The 25,286-nt window shown below is 43.6% G+C and overlaps 2 protein-coding genes across 3 annotated transcripts in view; both read right to left on the reverse strand.

Annotated features, from left to right (window-relative positions):
* Positions 1-291: 291 nt before the first annotated feature.
* Positions 292-11,747, reverse strand: angel2 (angel homolog 2). Of its 2 annotated transcripts, none has more exons than XM_084151302.1 (9): positions 11,543-11,747; positions 10,247-10,734; positions 9,859-10,088; positions 9,538-9,607; positions 8,709-9,130; positions 8,268-8,376; positions 8,059-8,128; positions 7,336-7,493; positions 292-1,182 (listed from the first exon to the last, which is right to left on the reverse strand). In XM_084151302.1, the coding sequence occupies exons 2-9, from the start codon at positions 10,725-10,727 to the stop codon at positions 1,034-1,036; spliced, it is 1,689 nt and encodes a 562-aa protein (XP_084007428.1). In that variant the 5' UTR covers positions 10,728-10,734; positions 11,543-11,747; the 3' UTR covers positions 292-1,033. The 2 variants fall into 2 exon arrangements, with proteins under 2 accessions (XP_084007428.1, XP_084007427.1); XM_084151301.1 differs by lacking the exon at positions 11,543-11,747 and adding an exon at positions 10,986-11,165.
* A 2,754-nt stretch (positions 11,748-14,501) lies between these two features.
* The window catches only part of galnt14 (UDP-N-acetyl-alpha-D-galactosamine:polypeptide N-acetylgalactosaminyltransferase 14 (GalNAc-T14)), a 116,926-nt gene continuing 106,141 nt past the window's right edge, over positions 14,502-25,286 (reverse strand). Inside the window, exons 13-15 of the mRNA XM_084151303.1 lie at positions 25,105-25,249; positions 17,398-17,517; positions 14,502-15,165 (exon numbers count right to left, since the gene is read on the reverse strand). Coding sequence (XP_084007429.1) covers positions 15,007-15,165; positions 17,398-17,517; positions 25,105-25,249 — 424 coding nt within the window. The 3' untranslated portion in view covers positions 14,502-15,006. The remainder of the gene's footprint in view (positions 15,166-17,397; positions 17,518-25,104; positions 25,250-25,286) is intronic.

Raw genomic sequence — 25,286 nt, forward strand, 5'->3', positions numbered from 1 at the left:
GACATCATTTTCTGGAATTTTCCAAGCTGTTTAAAGGCACAGTCAACTTAGTGTATGCAAACTTCTGACCCACTGGAATTGTGATACAGTGAATTATAAGTGAAATAATCTGTCTGTAAACAATTGTTGGAAAAATTACTTGTGCCATGCACAAAGTAGATGTCCTAACTGACTTGCCAAAACTATAGTTTGTTAACAAGAAATGTGTGGAGTGGTTGAAAAACAAGTTTTAATGACTCCAACCTAAGTGTATGTAAACTTCTGACTTAAACTGTAATTTGACTATGGATGATAGCTTTTGAGATTTATTTTAGAATTTGCACTGGCATATATTTCGCAATCCTTCTGAGCATACAGGTGTCGTCGATGATTTTGTTGCAGAGCTGTGAAATGTGTGATGACAAAGAGACTGTTGTCTAACAGCACACCTAACAGCCTAGTCTATAAAACTCTTCTATGGGTGTCCCGCCAACTGCCAGCTCTAAGGAGGGTCGTTTCTTCCTTCTCTTCGTACATTTTAGCATTTCTTTGGTTTGATTTAAGCATGAATTTGTGCTAATTATCAAACCAAATAGTACTGTACGTGTATGACATAATGAATACATTTTTTATATCTCAGTATTTTTCCTTATCAGCAGCACTGTTTGAAATGAATTTATCAACATTTATACAAATCTAAAAGAAGTCTCTTTTCATATCTTCAACCAATGCAAAAATGTCACACCAAAAAGTTAAAATGTGTAAACATCTTGATGCAGTAGCCTAGAGTTAGGCCACTGCAAAGCTCCAAGTTCATCAATAATGTCTTTGAAATGAAAGTTCAACATCTTCCAGTGTCAGTGTTTGTACCCTTCCTACAGTTCACAGGGATATGAGATCATGAGAGATGAGAGACAGAAGCCATGGTGAGCTTGTGTACAATTGGTGTTTGGCTGCTGGTGAGAGGTTTGGACGGATTCCTGGGTCTCTCCAGGTCTTTGAACCCCAGTTCTGTCTGTCCGAGGCGCTAAACCCTGAACCCTAACATCCAGTCTCAGGGGCAGAGGCGAAAGCGGGCCAGTATGGGCAGGTGATCGGAGGAGTTGTGCTCATTGGGCAGCCCGTTGACGGCCTCCAGGTCTGTCTGTCCCACCAGGGCCAGTCTGGCCAGCAGCTGCAGCCCTCGCCTTGGCAATGGACCCTCTGGGAGGAAGACAAAAGACATGGTTAAAGGGATACTTAGCATGCTAGCAGATACCCATAGATTTCCAGTCATTGCGCTAACGCTAGTTAGCATTGGCTTGCAAAACTAACTAACTTCCTTCCTTCATACTGGACACAGACAAATAAAAATGGTATCCACTAGTTCATCTGACTCTGGGGAAGTAGATTTTTTATTTATTTAACCTTTATTTAACCAGGTAGGCCAGTTGAGAACAGGTTCTCATTTACAACTGCGACCTGGCCAAGATAAAGCAAAGCATTGCGATAAAAACACAGAGTTACATATGGGATAAACAAACACATAGTCAATAACACAATAGAAAATCTAAATATAGTGTGTGCAAATGTAGTAAGTTATGGAGGTAAGGCAATAAATAAGCCATAGTGCAAAATAATTTAATTTAATATTAACACTGGAGTGATAGATGTGCAGAAGATGATGTGCTAAATGGCATTTTATTATATTATTAAATAGAGATACTGGGGTGCAAATGAGCAAAATAAATAACAATATGGGGATGAGGTACTTGGGTGGGCTAATTACAGATGGGCTGTGTACAGGTGCAGTGATCGGTAAGCTGCTCTGACAACTGATGCTTAAAGTTAGTGAGGGAGATAAGTGTCTCCAGCTTCAGAGATGTTTGCAGTTCGTTCCAGTCATTAGCAGCAGAGAACTGGAAGGAATGGCGGCCAAAGGAGGTGTTGGCTTTGTGGATGACCAGTGAGATACAGGGAGGGAAAAAAGTATTTGATCCCCTGCTGATTTTGTACATTTGCCCACTGACAAAGACATGATCAGTCTATAATTTTAATGGTAGGTTTATTTGAACAGTGAGAGACAGAATAACAACAAATAAATCCAGAAAAACACATGTCAAAAATGTTATGAATTGATTTGCATTTTAATGAGGGAAATAAGTATTTGACCCCTCTGCAAAACATGACTTAGTACTTGGTGGCAAAACGCTTGTTGTCAATCACAGAGGTCAGACGTTTCTTGTAGTTGGCCACCAGGTCAGGGGATTTTGTTCCACTCCTCTTTGCAGATCTTCTCCAAGTCATTAAGGTTTCAAGGCTGACGTTTGGCAACTCGAACCTTCAGCTCCCTCCACAGATTTTCTATGGGATTAAGGTCTGGAGACTGGCTAGGCCACTCCAGGATCCTAATGTGCTTCTTCTTGAGCCACTCCTTTGTTGCCTTGGCCGTGTGTTTTGGGTCATTGTCATGCTGGAATACCCATCCACGACCCATTTTCAATGCCCTGGCTGAGGGAAGGAGGTTCTCACCCAAGATTTGACAGTACATGGCCCCGTCCATTGTCCCTTTGATGCGGTGAAGTTGTCCTGTCCCCTTAGCAGAAAAACACCCCCAAAGCATAATGTTTCCACCTCCATGTTTGACGGTGGGGATGGTGTTCTTGGGGTCATAGGCAGCATTCCTCCTCCTCCAAACACGGCGAGTTGATGCCAAAGAGCTCCATTTTGGTCTCTTCTGACCACAACACTTTCACCCAGTTCTCCTCTGAATCATTCAGATGTTCGTTGGAAAACTTCAGACGGGCCTGTATGTGTGCTTTCTTGAGCAGGGGGACCTTGCTGGCGCTGCAGGATTTCAGTCCTTCACGGCGTAGTGTGTTACCAATTGTTTTCTTGGTGACTATGGTCCCAGCTGCCTTGAGATCATTGACAAGATCCTCCCGCGTAGTTCTGGGCTGATTCCTCACCGTTCTCATGAGATCTTGCATGGAGCCCCAGGCCGAGGGAGATTGACAGTTATTTTGTGTTTCTTCCATTTGCGAATAATCGCACCAACTGTTGTCACCTTCTCCCCAAGCTGCTTGGCGATGGTCTTGTAGCCCATTCCAGCCTTGTGTAGGTCTACAATCTTGTCCCTGACATCCTTGGAGAGCTCTTTGGTCTTGGCCATGGTGGAGAGTTTGGAATTTGATTGATTGATTGCTTCTGTGGACAGGTGTCTTTTATACAGGTAACAAACTGAGATTAGGAGCACTCCCTTTAAGAGTGTGATCATAATCTCAGCTCGTTAACTGTATAAAAGACACCTGGGAGCCAGAAATCTTTCTGATTGAGAGGGGGTAAAATACTTATTTCCCTCATTAAAATGCAAATCAATTTATTACATTTTTGACATGCGTTTTTCTGGATTTTTTTGTTGTTATTCTGTCTCTCACTTTTCAAATAAACCTACCATTAAAATTATAGACTGATAATTTCTTTGTCAGTGGGCAAACGTACAAAATCAGCAGGGGATCAAAAACTTTTTTCCCTCAATGTATACCTGCTGGAGCGCATACTACGGGTGGGTGTTGCTATGGTGACCAATGAGCTAAGATAAGGCAGGGATTTGCCTAGCAGAGATTTATAGATGACCTTGAGCCAGTGGGATTGGCGACGAATATGTAGTGAGGGCCAGCCAACGAGAGCGTACAGGTCACAATGGTGGGTAGTATATGGGGCTTTGGTGACAAAACGGATGGCACTGTGATAGACTACATCCAATTTGCTGAGTAGAGTGTTGGAGGCTATTTTGTAAATGACACCGCCGAAGTCAAGGATCGGTAGGATAGTTAGTTTTACGAGGGCATGTTTGGCAGCATGAGTGAAGGAGGCGTTGTTGCGAAATAGGAAGCCGATTCTAGATTTAACTTTGGATTGGAGATGCTTAATGTGAGTCTGGAAGGAGAGTTTACGGTTTAACCAGAGACCTAGGTATTTGTAGTTGTCCACAAATTCTAAGTCAGACCCGCCGAGAGTAGTGATTATAGTCGGGCGGGCGGGGGCAAGCAGCGTTCGATTGAAGAGCATGCATTTAGTTTTACTAGTGTTTAAGAGCAGTTGGAGGCTACGGAAGGAGTGTTGTATGGCATTGAAGCTCGTTTGGAGGTTTGTTAACAGTGTCCAATGAAGGGCCAGATGTATACAAAATGGTGTCGTCTGCGTAGAGGTGGATCAGAGTCACCAGCAGCAAGAGTAACATCATTGATATACACAGAGAATAGACTCGGCCCAAGAATTGAACCCTGTGGCACCCCCATAGAGACTGCCATAGGTCCAGACAACAGGCCCTCCGATTTGACACATTGAACTCTATCTGAGAAGTAGTTGGTGAACCAGGCGAGGCAGTCATTTGAGAAACCAAGGCTATTTAGTCTGCCAATAAGAATGCGGTGAGTTGAAAGCCTTGGCCAGGTCGATGAAGACGGCTGCACAGTACTGTCTTTTATCGATCGCGGTTATAATATCGTTTAGGACCTTAAGCGTGGCTGAGGTGCACCCATGACCAGCTCGAAAATCAGATTGCATAGCAGAGAAGGTACGGTGGGATTCGAAATGGTCGATGATCTATTTGTTAACTTGGCTTTCAAATACTTCGAAAGGCAGGGCAGGATGGATATAGGTCTGTAACAGTTTGGATCTAGAGTGTCACACCCTTTGAAGAGGGGGATGACCGCGGCAGCTTTCCAATCTCTGGGGATCTCAGATGATACGAAAGAGGTTGAACAGGCTAGTAATAGGGGTTGCTACAATTTCGGCAGCTAATTTTAGAAAGAAAGGGTCCAGATTGTCTAGCCCAGCTGATTTGTAGGGGTCCAGATTTTGCAGCTCTTTCAGAACATCAGCTATCTGAATTTGGGTGAAGGAGAAGCGGAGGGTGCAGAGCTGGTGGCCGGGGTAGGGGTAGCTAGATGGAAAGAATGACCAGCCGTAGCAAAATGCTTATTGAAATTCTCAATTATCGTAGATTTAATCTGTGGTGACAGTGTTTCTTAGCCTCAGTGCAGTGGTCAGCTGGGAGGAGGTGCTCTTATTCTCCATGGACTTTACAGTGTCCCAAAACATTTTGGAGTTAGTGCTACAGGATGCAAATTTCTGTTTGAAAAAGCTAGCCTTTGCTTTCTTGAGTGTGCCCATGTTTATGGATTTAGGGTTGTACCTGGTAGGTTCCTTGATAATTTGTGTGAGATTGAGGGCATCTAGTTTAGATTGTAGGACGGCCTGGGTGTTAAGCATATCCCAGTTTAGGTCACCAAGCAGTACGCACTCTGAGGATAGATGGGGGGCAATCAATTCACATATGGTGTCCATGGCACAGCTGGGGGCTGAGGGGAGTCTGTAGCAAGCGGCAACAGTGAGATACTTATTTCTGGAAAGGTGGATTTTTAGAAGTAGAAGCTCAAACTGTTTGGGCACAGACCTGGATAGTATGATAGAGCTCTGCAGGCTATCTCTACAGTAGATTGCAACTCCGCCCCCTTTGGCAGTTCTATCTAGACGGAAAATGTTGTAGTTGGGGATGGAAATTTCAGAGTTTTTGGTAGCCTTCCCAACCCAGGATTCAGACACTGCTAGAACATCAGGGTTGGTGGAGTGTGCCAACGCAGTGAATAACTCAAACTTAGGGAGGAGACTTCTGATGTTAACATGCAAGAAACCAAGGCTTTTACGGTTACAGAAGTCAACAAATGATAGCGCCTGGGGAGTAGGAGTGATACTGGGGGCTACAGGGCCTGGGTTAACCTCTACATCACCAGAGGAACAGAGGAGGAGTAGAATAAGGATACGGCTAAAGGCTTTAAGAACTGGTCTTGTAGTACGTTGGGTACAGAGAATAAAAGGGGCAGATTTCCGGGCGTTGTAGAATAGATTCAGGGCATTATGTACAGACAAGGATATGGAAGGATATGAGTACAGTGGCGGTAAACCTAAGCGTTGGGTAACAATGAAAGAGATAGCATCACTGGAGGCACCGATTGAGCCGGTCTCCGCGTGTATGGGGGGTGGGACAAAGGAACTATCTGAGGCAGGTTGAGCGGGACTGGGGGCTCTACAGTGAAATTGTATAATAAGAACTAACCAAAACAGCAATAGGCAAGGCATATTGACATGGGAGAGAGGCATAAAGCAATCACAAGTGTTATTCGAGAGAGCTAAGACAACAACTGGTAATGGCGACGAATGCTTGGGCTGAGGCTAAACAGATAAACAGGACAGATAAACAGGATGGGGTACTGTGTAAAGGAACGGTCCAGCAGGCATCAGCTGTGTAGCTGAGTTATCATAAGGTCCAGTGAACAGCAATAGGTGAGTCCGGGAGCAGTTCGATGGCTGCTACGGCACAGGCGAGCAGGAGGCACGGCTGTTGATTGCGTGTGCTAGCGGGCCGGGGCTAGCAGATGGCTCTTCGTGGTCATAGCAACAGGAAGCCTGTTGAAACCACATCAGACGATTACGTCAGCAGACCAGTCGTGATGGATCGGCGGGGCTCTGTGTCGACACTAGGAGGTCCCGTCTAGTTGACAGAGAGGTAGATAGCCGGGAGATGGGCCTGGCTCGAGGATAGCTCAAGGCTAACTGGTGCTTGCTTCGGGACAGTGGTGATTAGCCAACAACAACATCCATTCGGTTGCAGCTAGCTAGTTGCGATGATCCGGTGTTAAGGTCCAGTGATTCAGTGATTCCGGCAGAAAATCCGATATGTTCTGGGTCGATAGCGCGCTGTGCAGACTGGCCGATAATTGTCCAGGCTAGAGCTGGCTGGTAGGTAGTGCAGGCCACGGACAATGGTGTAAAACGCTAACTGTGGCTAATAGCAAGTAGCTAGTTAGCTGGCTAGTTTCAGCCGGAGGTTCTAGATAAGAAGGTATAAGAAATAATAGAATCCGTTCCACATTGGGTGAGGCGGTTTGCAGGAAAGTATATTTAGTTGAAGGATGAAAAGTGAGATTGAGAAATATATACAAAAAATACAAAAAAACTAGGCTATTTACATGAGCACACTACAGAATACACGACCGCACTGCTACGCCATCTTGGATTCCAAGGGCCTCATTAGATAAAGGGCCTCATTGCCAAAATCCCAAAGTATCCCTTTAAGGCCCTGAGTTTTTCCAGATGCGATCTTGATCAGGGAAAATGTAGCCCTGGTTCCATAATGCAGCCTGGGAGTCTCACTCCACAGCCCACTGCACTGCAGCATCTACAGAAGTCACATTGCAGGACCGACCTTATCATAAACAATATTGATTATCAGATGCCACCCTGCTCCAAGGCCAGTGTAACAATCAATCAACAAATCCTATGTGTTGTATGTAGTATACTGTGTGTGGGTACCTGGCTGAGTGGAAATGTCCCCGGTTCCTGCGGAGTAGAAGATGTAGTCCACAGTGATGGCTGTCCTGGAGTGACAGGTGGTGATCTCAGGCCTGCCATCCTCTGTCAGGTAGTGGGAGTAAGCTGACGTCAGCCTCAGACTGTGCTCTATACTGGGTCTGGACATGGGGAGGGGGAGAGACACAGTGTCACACAGGGCACTGGCTTAACTTCAACTGCTAATTAAGACAGACAGTTGCTCCTTGAAGTTCTGACTATACTGGACAAACAACAAATCAACCAGAGATAGACTTGTCACTTCTCCCTATGAGCAGTTCCACTCGCTTCAAATTAACATTGTAGGGGAAGGATGTGGCAACTCCTGTCTCCTCCATTCTCCAAGGCATGCAAACGAGAGAGTGAGAGAAGGGGGAGAGAGAGAACGGGGAGAGAGGTGGAAAAATCAGCCTCGGCTGTCAGATGTGCAGACGCCAGTCAAAACAAATTACATTTCCGTCGAGCAGCACAGACACTCAACTGTGTGAAAAGTATTCATATTGAAGGCCTGCTGTTAGTCAGAGGAGCTCTGGCTGGTGTAGGTCCTCTGACAGGATCAGATCACTTACAGTTACATGACAGAATTAAGAACTAACTGACAGTAAAACAACAGAGACTGTAGGGATCACACTGTCTGTCTCAACTAAATGATTATTTAACCCCGAAAACCAACCGGAGCTAACTGACCTGTTCATAGCTGCCATAGCTTGTGCTGCAAAGTCCTGCACAGACATGTTGGCGACTCCCCCGTCAACATCTGGGAGGAAAGAAGAGTATTAACGTCATATACAGATCAGAAGAAAGAAGGGTGCATTTCCTCAGTGTTGGTAATGGCCTGAGGCTCTTCACTGAGCCAGTGTGGGGAATAAGACGGTGGATGGACCGCCATAGGTCACCTGTAGGGGCCGTCGCATGCTGGCACTGCTGGGTAACGCCCAGGCTAAGGGGCCAAATGGGCACGGTCAGGATCCGCTGGCCTCTGGGATTCTCCTCCTGCCCTGACACCTGCACACACACACTGTTGCTTTAAGATAGGTTCACACCGTTTTGTCTAGCGCAGTAAAGCAACTTACTGTACACTAATGTGGTTATTTGGTGGTAAGCATAAAAATCACATCGAATGGCCATTCAACCCAGGTTGAAAATGAACAAGAAATACTAGAGCATGATGACTGACAGAGAAGAGCTCAAGGAACATTTTATAGCAGCTCACATTTTTTGGCAGTACTCCATGAACATTATGTTCCCTCTGCAGTAATCAGCTTCAGTCACAGAGCTTATTATCTCACTGCAGAAAGTGACAGAAAGAGGCTGGGTGTGTAGATGATGGCCCTCACCTTGCCTATGGGAATACCGTCGTACTCCAGCCTGCTCTCCCTAACGAAGCTGTACAGGGGAGACCAGGGCACAGAGTTAAAGTCCCCACAGAGGACGATGGGACAGGAGCTGCCGTCAGGGAGGCGGGACACTGTACTGATCTCTGCCAGCAGTATGGCCAGCTGGGCCAGCTTAATGTCCCCGCGCCGGGGGTTGTACAGGAGGTGTGTATTGGCCACACAAACGCAGGCATCAGGCCTGGAGGATCCCGTTGGGTGCAGTAACAGCACCTGGCCCACGTTATCCCGGTCTAGCAGGGGGATGCCCCGGCGGAAGTACTCCACTGGGTGACTGGACAGCAGGGAGAAGCGGTCCTTCTTATAGACCACTGCACAGCCGTCAGGCTTCCTGCCTGTCCTCCGCTTGTACTCACACTGGTAACCTGGGGAAAGAAATGGGAAATAAACATCACTACATTAAAGAAAATAGGACACATTTCTCATAAACTGTGATGAAAAATGTACAAGATTTAAATGTTTTTTAATTATTTAAACAGGAAATAGGTTTTGGAATACCTGAACCACTCGTGCTACTTCATTTTCTTCAGGAAAACCAAGTGGTTTGAGAAAATATTAATTACCTATGCCTGTGGCTCCCTCTAGTGGTCATATTACATGTAACCTCCAATGGCAAGATCACTTGCTTCTGCATCCAGTTTCCATTGTATTATTTTGACAGGCTGATAAGAGCTTTTCAATTTCAATAGGCAGAGCTACAGCTCAAAATAATAGGCTTAGTCTTATTAAACAAAACAGTGAGGGCAACACAGTGAGTACAAAACAGCATTACCTAATGCTTCTAGAGAGGGTTTGATCTGTTTTTCATAGTGGTCCTCTTGCACCTCCTGCAGACACATTATCTATAGAGACAAAGTTTGACTTCATTCCACAGTACACATCTAACATGAAATTAAGCAGTGTCATCACCACTGACTTGCTCTAAGGGATACAGATTTGAACTAGTCAAAACAGGGCCACTATGTTGTGTTCTCTGTTCCTTGTGATGATGAATATGTTGAAAATCTGAATCGATCACAAGCTAATAGATCAGGTAACTGGTGGGAGATACTTTCTTGTACCATCAGTAATGATTCATAAACCAATCACTTACATCTGTGTTGTGCTCTTTGAGCTCTTTCAGGATGTTGGAGAGCCTGTGGTTCCAGTTGAGGATGGAGGAGCTACAGTGTTTGTACAGGTAGTTATTGTCATGTAGTAGGTCCTGAGAGAGGATGTTATACGACATCACAGAGAAGTCAACGGGTGGTTCTTGCCTCCCACCACCAGACTGAGGTCTGGACTTATAGCAGTGGGAAAAGTCCTCCCATTGTCTCTTCAGCTCTGGAAATGCACAAACAAAACAATATGTTTAGAATGTGAATGACACTGCTTGACAGGGCCCATATTGGACTAAACCTAATCTACCTCAGTTTAATTTCATATAAAAGAATAAATGGTGTTTTCAAGAAAAGCGGCAGTTTTTGAAACTGAAGTAATACCCAATGCCTGTCTTGGTGGACTTGTCCCAGGAGGCGGCGGTGGTGGTTTCCCGTCTTTGAACCAGTAGTTGGGGCTGGTTGTGGCACTACGAGCCTGTCGTGGTGCGTACTCTCGTTTGGGGGAGCCCTTGGACCTATCCCCTGGACCCCTCTCCTCTGAACTCCTCCTCCGCTTGTTTGGAGGCTCCTTGTCTGAGCGCTCCATCAGTCCAAGGTGGAAGTGTTGATGAGGAAAACCGTGAAAAGGGAACCCTGGTGGGAGGTGTTGTCTGGACTGTAGTCTTGCCCAATTGGTGTTGTGGGTATCTTGCGGTCGGAAGGCCCCTGAGAGGTGCCTGGTGGGGTGGGAGAGTTGAGGCGAAGGGGGCACACCCGGCCGACATGGGTAACTGGGGTATGGTACGTTCCTCCAGCCGCCCAACGGGGCTTGAGTTGGGGGCAACCAGTGAGAGCCAAACGCGGTCAGGTGTCGAGAAAACATGGGTTGACTGTGGGAGAGAAATTATATGCACTCAGCTCAAGCAAACAGCAACGCATAGCTGGGGCTGTGTTTTCTTTACAAACGTATATAATGTCATTCAATAGCACAAGGATTTGCATAGGCGAATGAGCTAGCTAACTTTGTTGGTGATTATGACCACCAACCATAGTAGCTGGCTAAGCTAGGTAACTAGCTACCTAGTTAGCATAATCACAATAGCTAACTGTTTAGTAGGCTGAAATGAGCGTTACAACTTACTTTCGGTCAGCGTTTGGATAGACATTGTTTAGGTTTTGATGTCGAGACATTAAAGATTATCCGCAAACATGACAGTGTCTTCTACAACACAGCGAGCAAGTGTTTCTTCCAAAAACAAATCTGAATCTAGTCCTTCGGCGAAATTCAATAGGCCATTTTCGAGTCCTTAAATTATGACGTATGTAAACATGACGCGTTAATGAAGCGCTCTGTGCATAGTCATGGGATATGTAGTGTTTGCCATCATGGATCGCCAATCCAATTTACCGGAAAAAAACTACATCTACCATTATGTTCCAATACGATGCAGACAAAAATGTCAAAACGGAGGACATCGAAAACTCTCCAAATGTCACTTTCAAATTGTAAAGAATTCAGTCGACAATACCATTGTATTCTTGGACAGATTTCAGAGCAAATAATCGTAATTGATTAGAAAAATTCGCTCGACGAAGACTAGTCTATTGATATCCTTTCTTACCCAATTAACAAGGGCACTAGCTAGATATTGCTAACATTACACCGGCCGGTATATCTGATAGCGTGACATAACATACCTGCGAATGATCGTTTACCCATGGAAGTTAGCCAGGCATTTTCCTTTGATTGAGTGGTTATTAGGCTATTTATTCTCAAATCCTTCTCTTTAAGCCGTGTTGCCGTCAACACCTCTTGACGTTCGTCTGTCTTTGTAAAACCATTGATATGCAGAACATTGTGGTCTATTCCTCACTGTGGGCTGATGTGTCGCTGCACCGCACTGGAAGATGCTGGTAATGCCGACCGAGGTGGCTGTGCTGGTACCAGTAGCATCTAATACAATAGTTATAGTTGAATAATTGAAGAACATTTATACTAATTATACTGAGACTGTAATTCATCAGGGAAGGGGCCATTCCACCTTCACCATTATAAAATGTTATCAATATTTACGTCATTTAGCAGACGCTCTTATCAAGAGCGACTTACAGTTAGTGAGTGCATACAATCTTTTTTTTTTTTTTTTCATACTGGCCCCCCATGAGAATCGAACCCACAACCCTGGCGTTGCAAACGCCATGCTCTACCAACTGAGCTACATCACTGCTGGCCATTCCCTCCCCTACCCTGGACGACGCTGGGCCAATTGTGCGCCACCCCATGGGTCTCCCGGTCGCGGCCGGCAACGTATCACTGATGAACACAAAAATAATAAACATTTTCTGTATTTCTTTTATTTCCAGTTTTGACATAGCAGCACTGGCCATTACAGTGTGTGTGTGTGTGTGTGTGTGTTTGTTTTCAGGATCATATACATTTTGTGTAAAGGTCATCTCCATTTCAATTAAAAATAAATGGGAATCATGAAATGTTTTTCACAAATCTTAAATTAGGATATTAAAATATTGTCATTTGACATGTGCATTCAATTTGCTGTCACAAATTCCACCAAAGCTGCAAACCATTCCATATTAGATCACCACTGAAATGTCATTACAAAGACAGAATTTGTACATTTGAAGCAGCAGTTATAAAAATAGTTGTGAGTGACAGACCACATGAGTTTCAATGACAACAGCAATGAAAAATTGTGTCCCCTGTATTTCCATCTACAGTATATTAGCCCACAATACATGACTTTAGACCTGCTGAGCAGTGGTGTAAAGTACTTCAGTAAAAATACTTTAAAGTACTACTTAAGTAGTTTTTTGGGGTATCTGTACTTTCATTTACTATTTATATTTTTGACAACTTTTACTTTGAAAATAATGTACTTTTTACTCCATACATTTTCCCTGACACCCAAAATTACTTGTTACATTTCGAATGCTTAGAAGGACAGGAAAATTGTCCAATTCATGCACTTCTCAAGAGAACATCCCTACTGCTCTGATCTGATGGACTCACTAAACACAAATGTAAATGTTGTCTGAGTGTTGGAGTCTGCCCCTGGCTATCCTTAAATAAAGAAAATGGTGCTATCTGGTTTGCTTAATATAAGGAATGTGAAATGATTTATACTTTTACTTTTGATACTTAAGTATATTTTAGCAATTACATTTACTTTTGATACTTAAGTACAGTGCCTTGCAAAAGTATTCATTCCCATTGGCGTTTTTCCTATTTTGTTGCATTACAACCTGTTATTTAAATTTATTTTATTTAGATTTCATGTAATGGACATACAAAATAGTCCAAATTGGTGAAGTGAAATTTAAAAAATAAATAACGGAAAAGTGGTGCATATGTATTCACCCCCTTTGCTATGAAGCACCTAAATAAGATCTGGTGCAACCAATTACCTTCAAAAGTCACATAATTAGTTAAATAAAGTTAACCTGTGTGCTATTTAAGCGTCACATGATCTCAGTATATATACACCTGTTCTGAAAGGCCCCAGAGTCTGCAACACCACTAAGCAAGGGGCACCACCAAGAAAGCGGCACCATGAAGACCAAGGAGCTCTCCAAACAGGTCAGGGACAAAGTTGTAGAGAAGTACAGATCAGGGTTGGGTTATAAAAAAATATCTGAAACTTAGAACATCCCACGGAGCACCATAAAATCCATGATAAAAAAATTGAAAGAATATGGCACCACAACAAACCTGCCAAGAGAGGGCCGCCCACCAAAACTCACAGACCAGGCAAGGAAGGCATTAATCAGAGAGGCAACAAAGAGACCAAAGATAACCCTGAAGGAGCTACAAAGCTCCACAGCGGAGATTGGAGTATCTGTCCATAGTACCACTTTAAGCCGTACACTCCACACAGCTGGGCTTTACTGAAGGGTGGCCAGAAAAAAAGCCATTGTTTAAAGAAAAAAATAAGCAAACACGTTTGGTGTTTGCCAAAAGGCATGTGGGAGACTCCCCAAACATATGTAAGAAGGTACTCTGGTCAGATGAGACTAAAATTGAGCTTTTTGCCCATCAAGGAAAACGCTATGTCTGGCGCAAACCCAACACCTCTCATCACCCCGAGAACACCATCCCCACAGTGAAGCATGGTGGTGGCAGCATCATGCTGTGGGGATGTTTTTCATCGACAGGGACTGGGAAACTGGTCAGAATTGAAGGAATGATGGATGGTGCTAAATACAGGGAAATTCTTGAGGGAAACCTATTTCAGTCTTCCAGAGATTTGAGACTGGGACGGAGGTTCATCTTCCAGCAGGACAGTGACCCTAAGCATACTGCTAAAGCATCACTCAAATGGTTTAAGGGGAAACATTTAGATGTCTTGGAATGGCCTAGTCAAAGCCCAGACCTCAATCCAATTGAAAATATATGGTATGACTTAAAGATTGCTGTACACCAGCGGAACCCATCCAACTTGAAGGAGCTGGAGCAGTTTTGCCTTGAAGAATGGGCAAAAATCCCAGTGGCTAGACGTGCCAAGCTTATAGAGACATACCCCAAGAGACTTGCAGCTGTAATTGCTGCAAAAGGTGGCTCTACAAAGTATTGACTTTGGGGGGGGTGAATAGTTATGCACGCTCAAGTTTTCTGTTTTTTTGTCTTATTTCTTGTTTGTTTCACAATAAAAAATATGTTGCATCTTCAAAGTGGTAGGCATGTTGTTTAAATCAAATGATACAACCCCCCCAAAATCCATTTTAATTCCAGGTTGTAAGGCAACAAAATAGGAAAAAATGCCAAGGGGGGTGAATACTTTCGCAAGCCACTGTACATTTAAAACCAAATACTTTTAGACTTTTACTCAAGTAGTATTTTACTGGGTGACTTTCACTTTTTCTTGGGTCATTTTCTATTAAGGTATTTTTACTTTTACCAAGTATGACAATTGGGTACTTTTCCCACCACTGCTGCTGAGCGTCTTGTTGAACACTTGAATGTGCTGATGTCAGTCCAAGTCCCTGCCATCTTATAAAGACTAATCTCAGTGACCGAAAATACCTTTTACGCTCTCCCTCCATCTCTATCTCTTTCTAAAAGCTCTCGGCTATAGTAAACACTGCAATAGGTCGTGAGTGCTTGTAGGGTAGTCCTCCTCTACAGGAAGGCTTGTGTTGTGGATGGATCACGAGAAGGGCATCTCCCATCTCTGGGTGTAGGCTGTCAGTTCACAGGGGCTGATCACAAGCATCTTGCTGCTCTCGATGCCGTCCAGGGCCATCTCACTGTCCAGGCAGAAGTGGGAGACCAGGTGCTCCAGGTGGGTGCCTGACTTCTGCCATCGCTGGAACACAACAGGTCATACAAAGATCAATAACTATACTGTACACAGACAGGCATTCTCATGTAATGAAACTGTTATTGTCCATTAATTGTTTCTAAAGGCAATCAGTTCAAAAATATACAATAAAAAAAAAGAGTTTGGGCAACTATTGTCCAATACTGACCCTGTAATGTCGACTTCTTATTTAGCTAACGATCTTTATTTCATGTCATGTGGACGGCACTGTTACAGTATGGGATGGCCATTATCTATCATCGCTACTTCCCACTATTCACCACTAGATGCCCCTCTTTACTTAATTTCTGCTGAGTCACAATCGTTCAGAGCAGGGAATTAGGCTACTCTTTGCTCAGAATTGTTGATACCGTTGAACTAATTAGCATATAAACAAAACTACAGGATATTAACAAACATGCAAGGAATTTGTTATTGTCTTACACATCCCATCACTGGGTAGATAGCTGACAGGCAAAGTCTGTTGCCAAGACTAGTGGGGCATATCATGATCATGTATCCCTCCTCAGTGGCAGAAACAATACATTGGATATGTGACACAGAGATACAGCTGTCTTTGTTCCACAGTATTTAGACTCAGTGAACAGAAACAAGCGCTGTTCCATTGTACCCCTGATCAAAGCAGCAAAGACTCAAATTGCCATGACATGTTTTTTCATTTTTTTTTTTATGAAGCAAAGGGAGACTGCACTTTTTAATTAAAAAAAGAAAATAATTCAAACTAAATCAATTAGTATTCAGTGCCTGTGGTGCCTCAAAGTCATTGTTCTTGTTACTGGCTGTTAAAGCACATTTATGGGATGCTGAGAGCCTCTCTCTGCTGTAGCCTGCAGTGGCCTGAGGGAACACATGAGCACGGCTCTAATTATCTATCTTCATTGCACAGTTTCCGTCTGTGTGCCAGGGGTGGAACATGCTGCTCTCGGAGCCTTCTTAGCAGGAGGAAGTAGTATATACCTGATCAACTTCTGATAGTGTGAGGGCTGGGGCTACTGTTAACAGAGCATTGTTAATATACTGAACAAAAATATAAACGCAACATGTAAAGTGTTGGTCCCATGTTTCATGAGCTCAAATAAAAGATCACAGTAATTGCACAAAAGCTTATTTCGGTCCAATTTTGTGCACAAATTTGTTTATATCCCTGTGAGTGAGCATTTCTCCTTTGCCAAGATTATCCGTCCACCTGACAGGTGTGGCATATCAAGAGGCTGATTAAACAGCATAATCCTTCTACTACTACTACTACTACTACTCCCCCCCCCCCCCCCCCCCCCCCCACTGCTAGCTGTGCCACTAGAGATCCTCACAACCGCAGACTACGTGTAACCACGCCAGCCCAGGAGCTCCAGATCCGGCTTATTCACCTGCGGGATCGTCTGAGGAGTATTTCTGTCTGTAATAAAGCCCTTTTGTAGGGAAAAACTCATTCTGATTGGCCTGTCTCCCAAGTGGGTGGGTCTCTCCTAGGCCCACCCATGGCTGCGCCCCTGCCCAGTCATGTGAAATCCATAGATTAGGGCCTAATACATTTATTTCAATTGACTGATTTCCTTATATGAACTGTAACTCAGTAAAATCGTTGAAATTGTTGCATGATGCGTTAATATTTTTGTTCAGTATAAAATCTCTAGAATGTAGCACTGCCGTATCCATCTATGCAACACTCACTTGACTCTGACGGAGCTGTGTATAATGTTTTAAGCATGCTATGTATCATCTCATTCCCTCTCACGATCCCAGACACTAAATCATTATCGCCACATATTCATGATTAATCTGTCCCTGCAGTCTCGACCCAAACAACAATGTTAACACATTATACAGTCATGCATGCTGTTCAAACACCCTCCAACTCATAAACAGTATCTGCAGACATTCTGCACAAACCAACTCCTTTGTTTCTTGTTTTGTTTTCCTTATTGTTTACCATTAATGTCATAAAGCATGTATGACCTTTTCAGACAAAATAGACTGAGGACCTTGCCTCTGTCTTAGGGTGCAGCAGCTGGCTGGTGATACAGGAAGAACTCAGAGCTCTAAGGTACACTCTCCTGGGGCCTCTACACTGCGTGAAATCCTAAGTGAAAGTTGATTTATGGCTTGTCAAAAGTGTCTTTGCTCGTTTGCGGCAGGGGGCTGCGGTGTCGGTGGCGGGCCGGCATGGTGTGGCACGCTGGGTGTTCAGGAGAGGACGGGCGCCCTCTGGGCTCTTACTTGTTTCCCATCGCCCATGTTGCAGGGCATGAGCATGACCTGGGAGGCAGGGAAGGTGGTGGAGAGAGAGAGGCAGTGCTGCTGCTGGCGGATCTGCTGCCCGTGGGTGTAGATCCACTCCTGAGGAGAGAGATGCACTGTTATTACAAACAAATACCACAACAACACACTATTCATTCAGCCTAACAACACACTCTCACAACACAAAAAGCACAATGTACACTGAGTGTACAAAACATTAGGAATACTAGCTCTTTCCATGACATAGACTGACCAAGTGACCCTTATTGATGTCACTTGTTAAATTCACTTCAATCAGTGTAAATCAGGAATGGGCAACTGGCATGCGGCCTGGCCCGCCTTTTGTAGGCCCGCGGCCCAATAAAAAAAAAGTTGCGGTCTCAACTTACTGTTAGAATACACAAGGTGCAATTTAGAAATTTGGTTGTGCATCAGCAGTCACTCAATTAGCCCATGTCAGCTTAATTTTTTTTAGATTGGTAAATTAGTCTAGCGGCTAATGTGCTAGATTGGTAAATTAGTCTAGTGGCCATGGATGTGGGTACGCAGACCCACGAGCCACTGCGGCCCCTCATGATGCCTTCTGTTTTTTGTGGCCCCCATCCCCATTAAAGTTGCCCATCCCTAATCAAATCAAATCAAATCAAATTTTATTGGTCACATGCGCCGAATACAACAGGTGCAGACATTACAGTGAAATGCTTACTTACAGCCCTTAACCAACAGTGCATTTATTTTTAAAAATAAAACAACAACAAAAAAAATGTTGAGAAAAAAAAGAGCAGAAGTAAAATAAAGTGACAGTAGGGAGGCTATATATACAGGGGGGTACCGTTGCAGAGTCAATGTGCGGGGGCACCGGCTAGTTGAGGTAGTTGAGGTAATATGTACATGTGGGTAGAGTTAAAGTGACTATGCATAAATAATTAACAGAGTAGCAGCAGCGTAAAAAGGATGGGGTGGGGGGGCAGTGCAAATAGTCCGGGTAGCCATGATTAGCTGTTCAGGAGTCTTATGACTTGGGGGTAGAAGCTGTTGAGAAGTCTTTTGGACTTAGTGTAGATGAAGGTGAGGAGACAGGTTAAATAATGATTTTTAAGCCTTGAGACAATTGAGACATGGATTGTGTATGTGTACCATTCAGAGGGTGAATGGGCAAGACAAAATATTTAAGTGCCTTTGAACGGGGTATGGTAGTAGGTGCCAGGCGCACCGGTTTGTGTCAACAACTGCAACGCTTCTGGGTTTTTCACGTTCAACAGTTTCCTGTGTGTATCAAGAATGGGTCCACCACCCAAAGGACATCCAGCCAACTTGAGTGTGGGAAGCATTGGAGTCAACATGGGCCAGCATCCTTGTGGAACACTTTCGGCACCTTGTAGAGTCCTTCCCCCGACGAATTGAGGCTATTCTGAGGGCAAAAGGGGATGCAACTCAATATTAGGAAGGTGCTCCTAATGTTTTGTACACTCAGTGTATATGCGTGTAGACACATTTACACACAATCATGAGATCCTGATAATACAAAATGATATGTTTTTTTTTCACTATGAAAACACTCTCAGATGACAGACTGGGTATGTACGAGTGTAGGCTACATCCAATCATGAGGCAACCCAGTCCCTCTACCCAGGCAGAGTGTGGATCTCCAGTCCAGCACACACCACTACCCACGCCTCCAGTGCATCTGTCTTTGGGAGTGGGTTCACTCTACAGGAACATTCCATACATCATGAAATAATAAGAGTCTGTCTCTGTGGAACCAGACTGGGGAGTATTACTGAGATGGCATGCTGGAGATTGACACACACATGCACGCACACACACGCACATGTGCGCGCCAACAGTTCACACACAGTCGAGTCTCAACAATAGCCAAAACCCAGATGAAAAACAGTAAATACTTTATGTCCCATGTCCCAGACCTAGACATTCTAATTTCATTGACCGCTGAAACTCGTAAACGATGTAGAAGTAATGCTGCTAAGCCTGTCTGTGTATGGTGGTGCACGCACATCCAGCCACTTTCCATGCTCTAGCTAGCTTGCAGAGGATTTGATATTGATCCAAGGATCAAATCATTCACACATATTAAGTCATGAATCCTAGTGTGGTATGGTAGAATGTCAGACAGAAAGCCTATTTTTAAATGCTGTTGTTACCAGCTGCCAGGCGACATCCCTGTCCCCATATGTCCAAGACAGGCCAGATGCTGTCCAAAACAAATTGTAGTTTTATTTGATTTTATAGTTGTAGCTAGGTCTCCTTCCCCTGAGCTCAACGAGAAACAATAAAGCATCTGTGTCCTTGTCTGGTGGAAAGCTTTATTCTTGTAACAGTTGTCACGTTCTTGTATTTAACTTTTGTGCACTTCCTTGGTTCCATTACATGTAACCATGTGTTTTGAAAAGATGTTGTACATGGTTAGTCTGTGTAAGATGTCTAAATATGACCGTTCCTCGCCAAGCTATACCATATACCACTTATGTATGCTTGCTTTGACTGATTTTACAACAGCAAGAGCAAATTGAGAGCTACTGATTTCACTCAAGTGACTCATATACATTACATGTAGAAATGGTAGATCCTGTCAATGGTTTCGTTTGGCATTAAAGAAACTTGAGTTGATAGCAAGCGACACCTGAGGGCCAATGCCAAGACATGAAGAGGATTCTGGCTATGTAATTGGAGGCAATTAGGAAGACATGTAGTAAGTGACCACAGAGCAGCAGCAGTAATGACAACCTTCCCAACTGGTGATTCCTATACTAGATGTTTAGCAAGGTCACACAGCAGGAAGTGTATGTGTGTGTGACAACACAAGAGGGGTCCCAGGGTGATCACTAGATGGACATGCTACGAAGAACAATGCGGATATAGTCATAATTGATGAGCAACATGACCAATTTGCTTTCGTCCATAGTGCTGACCAGGTCCCATTGATATTGTACCAATCTCTGATCACTAGAGATATGTTTGAAAAGACATGCCATTTTCTGAAGTGGATTTCTTAGTGGTGGTGGTGTCAGAGATGAAGGAGCCCAGAGGATTGAGTTGGTCCAGAGTGAAGGTTCATAATGAATGGTAAGAAATAAAGACATTAACCTCAATAAACATATTCAGGTTACACATTCTCAATTACCATAAATATATGCACATTACAATTACTACTGTAGAATTCTGCATTAAGCAAGAAGTAACCTGGGGTACACATTTTTCTCTCATTTGGGATTTAGCAACCATTGCGTGGAACACGTTTCCAAGGGTTTTCATTCCCCAAGGACAGGCAGAAATAAAAAAGGTCACACCAAAACCAAGTCCCATCCATTCTCCCAGCCACAAACCTTAACCATTGGCCTATATGGATAGGGCTAAATTGAAATGTTTTTTCAGAATAAATATGAAAAGCATATGGTAACCATGGTAGCAAGCAATTGAAAGGGAACAGTTTGGAGATAATGGAAAAATTATTAGACCAAAGGTGAGGACACAACAGTTCACCTGTCACAAGACTGAATCCAAACATTACACTGTTGATTTTATTTAAATGTTACATTTACTGTACTTTTTGCCGCATTTGTTGATAACAAAATCAGAAAATATTCTTGATAAATTCAGTAACATGATTAGACTATTCATGGAAAATGTGGGGTAGGTGCAACATAAGACAAAACATTTACAAGGGTTTGAGTGAGAGGACTAACTGGTGTCCACACACCTCTCCAAAGTGTGCACAGTTCCTAAGCAATTTCAATGCACTTTAATGACTCAAAGAAGAGTCTTCAACTATAAGGTACTTTTTTGAGCTCTCCTAGCTGTGCCGTTGAGGAACTAGATCAAACACACTTTCGTTTGGAACACAACCCTGCATCCTTGCCATCACACAATTACTGTTGTTTACGGAATCCAAAAACGGTCCATTATAAGTCGCAATCTGGGTCAGGTGGGCATGATTTGAAGGCTTGTTCTATTGCCAAGATGACTAGCTAAGTTATAAAATACGATCTTCCAGTCTTAAGCTTTCACAAGGCAATTCAGAAAAACTGATTGTAATTTTGCTGCGCATAGAAAGGAGTCATGAGTGGATTCAGGTGCGTGTGCCGTGGCAAATTTTCTTCACAATAAACAAACATAGGCTTTTTCTGTTCAGAACAACCCAGGGTGTGACGACATGTCATCTTGTAAGTGTACATCAAACATAGTGATCATAAACGTTGACACTGTATATGACATGAGTTTTATGATTTGGAGATGTGAAGTGCACATTTGGACTGGATTTATTATCATCCTCAACGTCTCATCCTTCAAAATACATCCAGTCATCATCAATTTTCAGCATTTCCCTCACTCAGACAACAAAACATTTGCAAAAGTTGCCCAATTACTGGGAGGAATTGGGGCAACTTCTTGTCGCACACGGTGCTCAAGTTCAGAACGGCTGTCAGACAAAACCCATACAGCGCTGTGAAGCGCAGAGACAGAGCTCTGACATGTATAGTATGTTACTGTACAGCCACTATGTTCCAATTTAAGAACATAGTGCCCAAATCTGCCATTTTCAACCCGTATTCAGGTACAAGTGTGAAGGGCTACCAAGCTCTGCAGTAGCCTACACTAACAAGTGTACAATATCACAGCTAGCATTTCATGATTTTTAAGGCTCTTTTTGTACATAGGCCTACATCAGCATGAAATGTTGATATGCTATTTTACACCCCATTTCTTATGAAATACACTGTTCTGCCTTGAAAATACAGCCCATATTATATATGACATGTTTATCGTAAGAGCTGGTCCGCATGGCTCATCAGTCATCCTCTTTCCCTGCCACAGTCACATCATTAGATTACAGCACTGCTCCAATAAGAATCATATCACCTGGAAGCACATCACAGAGGATAGGGCCCAGTGTGTGTGGGTGCGTGTGAACATCCATTAAATGTGGCAATGTGCGCACAAGTGTGTGTGCGCGCTCGTGCCTATGTCTATCAGTAACAGCAGCCTTGCCAGAGGCCTGTGTGGAGGTGCTGTGTTTCGCTGTGGAGGTGACACCAGGAGGCTAGTACAGTCCAGTACAGTAGGCCTGTCTCTGGGCAGAACAGAGCAGAGGGCTGTAATAACCAGGCCCAGCTGGGCTGTGTGTGTTAAACGGCAGGTGGGTGGAGACGAGGCCTGCTAGCAGATTAACAGGTCAGAAGGCAGAGGGCATGCACATATCACTGCTTAATATGATAAACTGCACTGTGGAAATGTGCTCTGTATTAAATCTAATTACCCTGCTGTAATGGCACAGCTTTTTACGATGTCCGTTGTGGCACGCCAATGTTAATTTAATATTAATCTAGCGTGGCTCGAAGTCTAGGGGAAGCTGTGTGCTACTTTTGGAGACAGACAAACAGTTGCTTTTAGAAGCTATATAATAGAGCACAGACAGACTGGTTGGATAGAGGCTGAGTGAAAACATAATTCTAGTCCTTCATATTGGCAGCTGTGTTTTTGTCTGAATCTCCTTCCACTTCTCTGAGTTAATCAGAACACCTGAGAACCACCAGCCTGGATCATAAGGAACAGCTGTGGCCATTCTAAATCTACTTTGAGTGAAGCCTAGCTAACAATTCTAGGGAAATACATGTTTTTGTAATGTTACCAATAATGTTCCCCTAATGTTTGAGTGTCCACTTTTCTGTTAGTTAGTGGAACATTCTATCTACATTAGCAAAAACCTTCTGAGAACCTTTTTAGCATGTTTTCGTGTTAAAGTTAGGAGAACATTCCCTTAATGTCAAACCTAACTTATTTTCAACGTACTTATTTACAATGTTCACTAAACACTAATGTTCAAGACGCATTTTATGGGACGTTGCAAGAACATTCATGTGTCCAGTTTTCTGAGGGTTAGGAGAATATTACGTCAACATCTCACCAAACATACACAGAACATGGTTGCCATGTTTTCATAATATATATATATATATATATATATATATACAATATTAATGTTTTAGAACTCACAATGTCTTGGTTCACGGTACTCCGATCTTCCTGCTACGCCCCCATGTCCGTGTCACGTATCAGTTAATCTGACTATTCTCTCATCATTGATTTTATTTACTTATTTCAGCAATTTAAGGGCTTTCTGTATGTTTGTCTAATGGTGGAGCATATGAACCTGTTTTACCTTATACTCCTGAATCACTATGATTTATAAAAACATTTGAGTGTACTTTTAGCACATTGGCTTCAAAGTGCATTCATCCTATTGCTTCCACCTGAGAACATTCCTTGCAAATCACGGCAACATTCTTATGAAAACGTTGGTTAATAACCTAATAAGACTCTTACGGGGACGTTCTCTAAAGTTGTGGGGAAGTTTGTTGTTAGCTGGGAGTGTCCTACCTAGATCTAGAGATGTCTTCTATTCTTATACACTGTAGTAATAAAATATAACTATTGGGCTACTACAGTCCTGGACAAGCATAATAGGCTAAGACTTAATTACTGCTGACACAATCATTAACAGTACCTTCTTTTAGCATGTCTCAGCACTGAATTAAATCTAATTAAAGCATAATGAGCTTCCTAGGGAAATGAATTGGGAGAGAGAAAACACTCTCCTCCTGACCAAAACAAGTCTGACCATCAAAGGCTGTGTTTACACATGCAGCCGAATTCTGATCTTTTATTCACTAATTGGTCTGTTGAACAATCAGATTTGAAAAAGATCTGATGTGAAAAGATCTGATGTGTTTGGTCAAAAGACCAATTAGTGGAAAAAAGATCAGAGTTGGGCTGCCTGTGTTAACGCAGCCTAAGGGCCTTCCTTCCTTTTGCATAAGACATCTAGCTTTGGGATATCATCTGATTTACATGAACTATATGACCCATCAACAGGTAACACTTCAACTTAGACAATGCTTGATTTTTCAGTGTGTGTTTGAGAGAGGTAAGTGTACAGGGAAGTGCTGTGATAGCCTGTCACGGCAGTGAAAATGAGCAGAACAAGTATTTGGGAATTGTCTATGGCGGCTGAGAGGCGCTGAGCAGGTCTACCTACTGGTGGCACTGACACGAGAGAGAGAGAGAGAGAGAGAGAGAGAGAGAGAGAGAGAGAGAGAGAGAGAGAGAGAGAGAGAGAGAGAGAGAGAGAGAGAGAGAGGTGTGAGACTGTCAGAGTGGTATCAGCTCAGGCTGAATTCCACAAGTGCAAGATGATGCTTGTCTGCCCGAATTGTATAGAGACGGAAAGAAAACATGAGAGGAGCAGTACGGATGGACGGGGAGAGAGGCTTAGATCATGTTGGTTCTAACACAGTGTGTGTGCTGGAGAGGCTAACGAGGACAGATACTTTCTGACAGGGCGTGGAGACAGCAGGCTGGGACACATAGTACCACTCCGTCAGTGAGTGCTGAAGCTTTCAGATTGGTGTGCAGAACAGCCCCTTAACCAGCAGGCAGTAGTAGAACAGTAATAATGACTCTCGACTAGACCATAGCTCTTTCTATACTTTGTGGGTATTGAATCTGGTCTGGGCTATACAGTAGCTCTCTGTCAGTGTGTGCCAAAGCTGCATTGGCCCGTAGCGCTCTGTTTATGAGTGTATATTCTTGAGCGGGCCATAGCTCTCCCTGTTGGAGACTGAGTCTGTCTATTGAGTGTAGGCTGTCTGAATGTTGTGTAGACCGTACCTGGTTGAGTGCTGGCACAGCTTTGGTTCCAATGCAGGGTGCCAGTGTGAGAGAAGGTAGGTCCTGTCCTTCCACCCTACGGGACTCCAGACAATTCTGTCTTTGACGAATCACCCCTGACTTAGAGTCCAAATCATCTGGCACTCTGAAAGTACACAACGTACACTTTTTAAATGTATTTT

Source organism: Coregonus lavaretus, assembly GCF_964263955.1.
Source record: "Coregonus lavaretus genome assembly, chromosome: 33".
NCBI classification, from domain to species: domain Eukaryota; kingdom Metazoa; phylum Chordata; class Actinopteri; order Salmoniformes; family Salmonidae; genus Coregonus; species Coregonus lavaretus.